At 34.4% G+C, this 9,804-nt stretch overlaps 1 protein-coding gene across 1 annotated transcript in view; it reads right to left on the reverse strand.

Annotated features, from left to right (window-relative positions):
* The window catches only part of MSH4 (mutS homolog 4), a 133,907-nt gene that overhangs the window by 39,377 nt on the left and 84,726 nt on the right, over window positions 1–9,804 (reverse strand). The window contains exons 11-14 of the mRNA XM_006831087.1: window positions 8,411–8,547; window positions 6,685–6,788; window positions 5,574–5,698; window positions 2,419–2,619 (exon numbers count right to left, since the gene is read on the reverse strand). Coding sequence (XP_006831150.1) covers window positions 2,419–2,619; window positions 5,574–5,698; window positions 6,685–6,788; window positions 8,411–8,547 — 567 coding nt within the window. The remainder of the gene's footprint in view (window positions 1–2,418; window positions 2,620–5,573; window positions 5,699–6,684; window positions 6,789–8,410; window positions 8,548–9,804) is intronic.

The raw sequence follows: 9,804 nt of genomic DNA on the forward strand, positions 1-9,804 counted from the left end.
ATCCATCAGGCATCAGCAATGATATCCCTCATTCCACATCCTCTTCAAATCCGGCTTGAACCTCTGGAAGTTCTCTTGTCAATGTATGTTTGCAACCTTTTCTATATTACTTTTAGTAAAACTTTACTCACATGGGATATCAAAGATATTGTCCAATGATTTCTGCATTCTGTTGGGTCACCTCTCTTTGGAATGGATACAAATATGGATCTCTTCCAATCAGGTGGCCAGATAGTTGTCTTCCAAATTTCTTGTCATAGATGAGTGAGTGCCTCCTATGCAGTATCAATTTCTTGGAAGATTTCAATTTTTATTCTATCAATTCCTGGAGCTTTGGTCTTTGCCAAATCCTTCAATGCACCTTGGACTTCCTCTTTCAGTACCATTGGCTCTTGTTTATATGCTACCTCTTGAAATGGTTGAACATCAACCATTTCCTTTTGGTACAGTGACTCTGTGTATTCCTTCCATCTTCTTTTGATGCTTTTTGCATTATTCAATAATTTGTCCAGAAAATCTTTCAATAATGAAAGCTGAAGCTTGAAGTCTTTCTTCAGTTCCCCCAGTTTGAGAAATGCTGAGTGTGTTCTTCCTTTTTGGTTTTCTAATAACAGATCTTTGCACATTTTGTTGTAATGTTTGACTTTTATCTTCTTGAGCTTTGAAACTTTCTGTTCATCTCTCTAACCTCCTCGTTTCTCCCATTTGCTTTAGCATCTCTACACTAAAGAGCAAGTTTCAGTGTCTCTTCTGATACCCATTTTGACCTTTGCCTTCTTTCTTGTCTTCTTAATGACTTTTTGCTTTCTTCCTATATGATGTTCTTGATGTCATCCCACAATTCTTCTGGTCTTCAATTCTTTAGTGTTTAATGTATCAAATCTGTTCTTCAGATGATCTCTAAATTCTTGTGGGATATATTCAAGGTCATAGTTTGGCTCTTATGTACTTGTTTTCATTTTCTTCAGCTTTAATTTGAATTTGCATATCAGTAATTGATGGTCTGTTACACAGTCTGCCCCTGGCCTTGTGTTCACTGATGATATGGAGCTTTTTGATCTTCTCTTTCCATAGATGTAGTCAATTTGATTTCTATGTATTCCATCTGGTGAGGTCCATGTTTATAGTCATCTCTTATGCAGTCTAAAGAAGGTATATGAAATGAACAAATCATTGATTTTGCAGAAGTCTATCATGTGATATCCAGCATCATTTCTATAATCAAGGCTATATTTTCCAACTACTGAACCTTCCTCGTTGCTCCCAACTTTTGCATTCCAATCACCACTAATGATCAATACATCTTGATTGCATGTTTTATCAATTTCAGATTGAAGAAGTTGGTAGAATTCTTCTATGTCATCCTTACTGGATTTAGTGGTTGGTGCATAAATTTGAATAATAGTGGTATTAACTGGGCTTTCCTGTAGGCGCATGGATATTATCCTATCACAGACAGGGTTGTAACCTCATGACTGATATGGATATTTTCTTTTGGCAATGAATGCAACACCATTCCTCTTCACTTTGTCATTTCTGGCATAGAAAACCATGTGATTGTCAGATTCAAAATGGTCAATACCAGTCCATTTCAGCCTAAGAGATTGATGTTTATGCATTCCATTTCATTTTTTTACAATTTTCCTAGATTCATACTTCGTACATTCCATGTTGTGATTGAATAATACTGTTCTAGTGTTGTAACCAGGTCCAGTTATCCCATCTCTGACAGATGTAGTCCTCAAGGAAACCTAGTTTTCAGAGACAGAAGTTGTGCTTGCACACCAAGAAATATGTGACAACATTGGGCAAGTGGTAGCAAGTGTGATGTATATACTAATGTTATTAGTGTACATCAAAAAAAGCAAACATTTATCTGCCAAATATTGTAATTTTGTGAAAATTTCACAAGTTTTAAAAGTACTTACTTCACTTTTTCTCACAACACAATTTGATTCTGAACCTGAAATAATTACATGACTCAATTTACTAATAATTGGTTCAATGTTAATAGTTTTAGTAAGGGAGTTTCTACTTCTATTACAAGTCACATGATTTTAAGTGCAACATTATTCAAACTGGAGGGTGCTTGTTGTTGTTGTTAAGAGCTGTCAATTCAGATACAACACATAACGACCCTGTATATGGTTTCTTAGGAGCTACTAGTGGATTTGAACCACTGAGCTTGCAATTCAAAAAGACTTTGTGGACCAGTGCATTATGTATCATACAGCATCACACTAGGACTCCATATATGGTGCTTAGTAAATACTAAATAGTAAAAATTGTGACCTTCACATTATTATAATTTTATGTAAGAGAATCTACACCAAACTGTTTTTGAGACATTTAGGCATCTGCACCTATAAAATCAGGCACAAAAAATTTTGAATAAAGAACAGTACAGTCATAACTTACCAATCTGGGCCATAATCTGACAAAGAGCAATCTGTTTTAAATATGTGGATTTCCCACTCATATTTGGCCCAGTTATAATCAAAAAATTACTCCCTTCAGTGATATAAGTATTGTTAGCAACAGGTTTGTCCACAGTTATTTTTTCAAGAATGGGATGCCATCCCTGTTTGATTGCCAAAGTATCAGTAAACTCTGGTCGAACTGAAGAATAAAATAGAAAAAAATATATAAATAAAATACAAAAGGGTTTTAATGTGTATTTACTATGTATACCTTGTGATTTGACTAGAATCAATTTCAAACAGTAACACTATTATCTTATCCCAAATCACTACTGTTGCTGTTAGTTGACATCGAATCAATTCCAATTTACAGTGAACTCAAATGTTATAATTGATATACTTTGATCACCATCACATCTCCTCTTCAAATTCAGGAAATGCTAAAATTTAGTCCATGCACTTTTCTGGGCTCCAAAAAGTTGATAAAAATTTCAGATTTGTATAGGTTTAAAAATCAAACAAACTAGACACTAATAATACATATAAAATAATCCTTGCTTACCAGTACCAGAGAATTGCATATTTACTTAGTTCTCATCTTATGCACTATTTCAAATTTGCTACACTAAGCTTTATATAAGGTACGAATATAGACTAAAGCAAGATAGAAAGATAATTTGTTGTCCAGACCCTTGGAGAGATTTTGCCTCAGAGGAAATCTCAGAGGCTGGAGAAAATGAGACACAAAGATATTGGTGTGTATTTGTACTACAGAAACCAATAATCATCAGGTCTCTCTATATAACGTCAAAGTAGAGAGAGAAGGAAAAGAGTAGGAGGACAAATGAAAACTAAAATGCTACATACTTCTAAAATTATAAAAGCGAAATAGTAAGAATAAAATGTATTTTTTTTAACTTTCAAATTCATTTTAACATCAAAAACTCATTATTTACAGGACTGGAGCTTCAGGATGGCTCCTCTCTAATAAAAAATGAGCAACATTAAATCTTTTACTAATTAAGAAAATTACTATAGTTAGCTGATACTTAAGGTAAGATTTTGACCCCAAAGAAGATGTAAATGGTAAAAGTTTGGCCCAGAAATACTAATTGAAAATTTAAACATTTCTAAAAGACATGAAAAACACCCAGTGTTGTAAGATACTCATTATTATAAAAAAGAAGCATGATATTTTGAAAATGTTACTGCTAATTTTAGCTAGCAATTTTATTAATAATAAGCCTAAAATTATTCAACCATAGTTATCATAGGGAGTCCTGGTGTGGTATTTTAGGATAAGCACTAGATTGCTAACCACAGTGTCAGAGGTTCAAACCCGCTAGCTGCAACTTGGAACTCTACATGGGGTGGCTAACAGAACTGATTCAACTGCACTGACCAACAAATGATCACATATGAGTTCAATAAATCTGCATACTGGGATATGATTACTACTGATAACTTGAAAAAATTTCAAGAGATTTAAGTTGAAATTTTTTTTAACATTAGAAAATTATCCAACACTTATATTTCAGTTTTTATATGGTCTTCAAATACAAAAATGAGTAATATAATTCATGATCTTGGAATGTTTACATCTAGGAAACTAGTTTAGAAACTGTTCATTTTAGGGGTTCTTTTTTTAATATATATATATTAGTCACACATGTGCCTGTCAGCTTATTATACAGTGGTGACTTAGTGTTTGCTGTGATGCTGGCAGCTGTGTCACCAGTATTTCAAACACTGGCAAGGTCATCCATGGTGGGCAGCTGTCAGCAGAGCTTCCAGTCTAAGACATAGTAGAAGAAGTACCAGGCAATCTGCTTTTAAAACTTGACCACACTGTTTCTAGTGAAACTGTTTTTGTTGTTAAGTGTCCTCAAGTTGGTTACAACTCATAGCGACCCCATATAGGGTTTCTGCAGAGAAGCTGGTGGATTTCAACTACCAGCCTTGCAGCTAGAATTCCAGTGCTTATTCTACAGTGTCACACTAGAACTCCAATGAGTTTGTTGTTGTTGTTGTTGTTAGGTGCCATCGAGTCGGTACCAACTCATAGCGACCTTATGCACAGCAGAACAAAACACTGCCCAATCCTGGGCCAACCTCACTATTGTTGCCACGCTGGAGACCACTGATGCTGCCACTTGGCCAATCCATCTCACTGAGGGTCTTCCTCTTTTTCTCTGACCCTCCACCTTACCAAACATGATATCCTTCTCCAGTAACTGGTCCCTCCTGACAGTATGTTTGAAGTATGAGAGACGAAGTTTGGCCATCTTGGCCTCCAAAGAGCATTCTGGCTACACTTCTTCCAAAATGGATCTATTGGTTCTTTGGCAGCCCATGGCACTGTCAATAGTCTCCTCCAACACCATAACTCAAAAGCATCAATTCTTCGACGGTCTTCCTTATTCACTGTCCAGCTTTCACATGCATACGAGGTTATTGAAAGTACCATGACTTGGGTCAGGCGCACCTTAGTCCTCAAACTGACATCTTTGCTCTTCAACACTTTAAAAAGGTCTTGTGCAAAAGATTGGCCTAATGCAGTATGTCGTTTGATTTCCTGACTGCTGCTTCCTAAGTGTTGACAGCTGCTCCAAGAAGAATGAAGTCCTTGACAACTTCAATCTTTTCTCCATTGATAAGAATGTTGTTTATTGGTCCAGTGGTGAGGATTTTTGTTTTCTTTAGATTGAGATGTAACCTATACCGAAGGTTGTGTTCTTTGATCTTCATCAGTAAATGTTTTAAGTCCTCTTCACTTTCAGAAAGCAAGATTGTATCATCTGTATATATCAGGTTGTAAATGAGTCTTCATCCAATCCTGATGTCACAATTTTGTCCATAAAATCCAGACTTAAAGATTTGGAGCACTGTCATGTTCACTAAAATGAGAGTTCTGCAAATTTTTCTTTAAAGTTTCTTATATTAATTTTTCTTTTTGATTTGCCAATTTCCCAATGAATCATTTTCTGACATTTAAAATAAATTTTAAGGGTAATTTCACTTTCTCAATTTGTGGTTAGTGTAAGCAAGAGACTCTATTTGATTTTTTTTAAAAAGCTTGAAACATGCATATAATTATTATGTAAGATTGTTTGAATGAAATACAACAGACTTATTCCAAAGAAAGTAACTTACCATAATCAGAAAGAGTGCAGGCATGAGCAAATGACAGAAGCATATCCAGCATAGATACAGTGTCAGACAGCTTATACAAACAGTGAATATGTTCATAAATCTCACTAAGCAGTTTGCACACTATCCTGAAAGTACATGTTTGGTAGACATGAAATCATGCATTTAAAAATTGTTTACATTTCTAACAATATAATTATTAAACATTAAGTTAATTGTCTGAGGTAAAATACATTCACAGTATGTACAGATTAAGTCTGCTGTTTGTCTCCTTTTAAAGATGAAGAAATTGAAGCCCATGCTTAAAGCCACAACAATTTAGTATGTAAACACCATGCTTTTTATATTCAATAAAAAATATTTTATACAGGTAAAATCAAGTCCTTACAACACTCAGACAGTTCCCATCTAATAATTTTGTGTTTTTATAAATGTCAAGTTCCAAATAAAATCTATTAAATATTTTCTATTTCCCCCAAGCCCTCTCTCACATATACACACACCAGTGTACCTATTTATGCTTTTTATGTAGCAGGGTTATAGTACTATGATATAAAAGTTTTTCCTTTAAGAATATGTACTCAAAAGAATGTATATATGGTCCATGTATTGAAATTGTTTTGAAAGTCCAACCTTCCTCTTTGACATCTCAGCCCACCAATGTTTAACATTCTATTTCTTCTTTCTAGCTGTACTGCTATTTTTCATGAATAGCAAAAGAACTGGCACTATTGTGTTGTAGCGATATAATTATCAAGGTTAGAGAAGCTGGGGGCTTAGAGAGCTTAAGAAAAGAATAAGTTGAATGAAGATAAGCACATGATGTATGTGCCAAGTTCTTCTTCATGGCAGAAGACATGCAACAAAAGTGTCAGTTATAATATTTTTTGCAATTCAATTTGCCCCAAAGTTTCTGTGATGGTCAGTAATTCCTAATAATAATAGTAGATTTTTAAATCTTTAACCGGTCTCCCAGTCAATGTTCTTTCTCTGCTGACATTCATAATTCTACAATTGTCTGCAGTCAGACAAAAAAATCAATTAATGAAATTTATCATAGTGTTTCAAATTAAACCAATTTCATTCAATATTCAAATACTTCAAATGCTCTTACATATAAGTCATATGATAGATTTCTCTCAAAGACTCTTGGCATCTTTCATTCATTTTAATTAAATCTGCTGTTGTAAAGCTATAAGAATTTTTCACTTTAGAAATCTGTTAGAAAATTGAAAAACAAGTTTGAAAATCATTACAGTCTCTTATGAAATAAAACATATAACTTTTAAATAATAGAAATCTAGATATTTAAGCTAACCACTCTAATTTTTGAGATACAATATCACAAAGAAAGTTATAAATAAATAATGTTTATGAAAGACAAAAGAAAGATCACTTCCAAGGGTAGAGCAGGATATTTTTAACCTAGTTCACCTGCCTTGGCTATTTTGACAGGTCTTAAAATTGCCATGTTAAAAGACTGCATGCATCTTATTACCAAGTAATGTGCATAACAGACATCTTGAACCTCACTCCATCTCTGACTCTTATCACAAGCCCTCATCCGTTCTTGAACCCCATTCAATCTCTAACCCCATTATTATTGAGTCCCAATTCATTTCTTACTCCATCTCTTGCTCCTGTTAGGTACTGTCAAGTGGATTCCATCCCTTATTCTTGTTGTTCAGTGCCATCGAGTTGACTCTGACCCATAGAGACCCCGGCACAGGGTTTCCAAGGCTGTTAATCTTTATGGGAGCAGAAAGCCGCATCTTTCTCCTGCGAAACCACTTGTAGTTTCAAACTGCTGACCTTGAGGTTAGCAGCCAGATTCGTAACCACACTACCAGAGCTCCTGATTCCATCCCTTACTACTTGCTAAATCAAAAGGTACATCCTAGCAGATTAGATTTGATTATTAAACAGTTGCTGTCCAGTTAACTGTGACTCAGGATGACCCATGAATTTCAGAGTAGAATCATGACTCTTTAGAAGATGATCACCAATCAATCCCTTTTTCCAAAGTGCTTCTTGATGTGTTCTACCTTTTGGTCAGTAGCCTAGTGTTTAACCATTTGTAGCACTCAGTGACTCCAGGAGTCTTAGTGTGGTGCTGTAGTATAAGTACTCGACTTCGTGGTTGGTTTGAATTGCAAGGTTGGTGGTTCAAATCCATCAGCCGCTCTTTGGAAACCTTATACAGGGTTAATATAAGTCAGAATCGAATCAAAGGCACCTAACAACAATTAAACAACAAGGGAATCCTAGATTTGATTAGACTTCCAAACTGGTATATTTTGGAAGAGTTAATATGTCTGCAGAAAAAAGTATTTTCATGGTCCAAAGGCTTGGAAGTACCGTTTTTGGTTTAAATCAAGCAAATTTTCTTACTTCAAACCTTTAAAAACTGTCATTAGGTAACTGTGCCTTGAGAACCACTGAAAAAAAAAGAGACAGTACAGTATTTTCTAAATTTTTGTTAGGACTTTCCGTCTTCTTTTCTTTTTTCCCTCTTCGAACCTCTCAGAAATCACTATTTGATATTTTCTTTAAAACCTTCTAATCACTCTTAGATTCAGTATAGCTGTTTAGTGAGTACATGAGAATAGAAAGAGAAGAAATACATAGAATAATAAAATTTAGCATGTAAAAAAACACTGCCTGAGGTCTTGTCCACTCTGGGTCAAGGTACTTTTGCATTGCTAATAAATTGCGTTATTTCCAGAGGAGAAAGAAAAAAAAACCAAACCAAAACAACAAAAAAAACTACTGCCTGAAATTATGGAAATTTTATTCTGTAAAATCAGAAACAATAATATTCTAAACACTCTAGATTGAACCTTAATAAATTCTGAAGGAAGCTGATCATTGGGTAGGTTTGTGCAATCTGTACTCATCTGGATGAAAAATCCTCGAGCAGAGCTAAAGCTTGTCCTTAAAGGAAGATTGTATTTTTCTGCAAGTTGTGTGATCATTCCTAGTGACAAAAAACAAAATAAAATAAATATATGAATTTTAATAAGAAAATTATTCTTTCATTTTAAAAAAAAATCACAATATGAAATTCTGTTATTTTATATTAAATAAGGTCATATTTATTGTCCTTTTAAATTCTAACTGATTTTAAATGCTAAAAAGGTGTGGTTAATCACTCCTAAAATAATTGGTGCAATATAAAAGCACTTATTCCAATAGGTATATAAGATGCAAAATAAATTCAAAATTTAATATATAAAAAAAATAAAATAAAATAAGACATTTTAAATTCTGTATGTTTATAGAGTTCTTGACTTAGTATTCATTCTACTTTTTTAAAAAGAGACAATCACCTGAATTATTATAATTTGATGAACAATTAATACTTTAAAAATCAATTGGAAAAAGTTAAACTGACATTTTCACTCTTTAAAGTTCCTCCTCTTCGTTTTCCTGTTTTCCTTAAAACTATCATCATTTTCCAGGTAGAAAATTCACTTTGCAGTAATAACTACATTTAATTTTACCTGTACCACATTTATTCAATTATTAGTACCTAATAGCTTTTCATCCTATCTTTGCATTCCTCTCTTCTCAACTATAGTGCTATCACCCTAGTCTTCTTGTTTCCATATTTCCACTCAAATTCATTCAACACAGCAGTGGATTAACCTTCCTGATCAATTTCAATCTATTGAACAAAAACATTTATTATTCATCCAAAGAAAAAATTCTGATCCCCAATCTACATTTTGAATCATATCTCTCACTACTCCTGTAAGGGAACTCTCAATTCCATCCTAACAGGTTTCTTCACGTATCTCTTGAGGTTTCCTTGTGTCTCTGTACTTCACCTTATGCCACTGCCAGTGTGTGAGATCCCTTTCTAAGGCTACTCCACTTACTAAAATCTCTCCATACAGTTCTTGTTCTTGTTAGGTGCCATCAAGTTGGTACCGACTCATAGCGATCCTACGCACAACAAAACAAACCACTGCCTAGTCCTGGGCCAACCTTATAATTGTTGCCATACTTGAGCACATTGATGCATCCATTTTGCCAATCCATTTCGCCGGAGGTCTTTCTCTTTTTCTCTGACCCGCCACTTTACCAAATAAGATATCCTTCTCCAGCGACTGGTCACTCCTGAAAATATGTCCCAAGTATGAGAGACGAAGTTTGGCAATCCTAGCCTCCAAGGAGCACTCTGGCTACAATTCTTCCAACACAGATCTGTTTGTTCTTTTGGCAGTCCATG

This window comes from Chrysochloris asiatica, unplaced genomic scaffold, assembly GCF_000296735.1.
Source record: "Chrysochloris asiatica unplaced genomic scaffold, ChrAsi1.0 scaffold00002, whole genome shotgun sequence".
NCBI lineage: Eukaryota > Metazoa > Chordata > Mammalia > Afrosoricida > Chrysochloridae > Chrysochloris > Chrysochloris asiatica.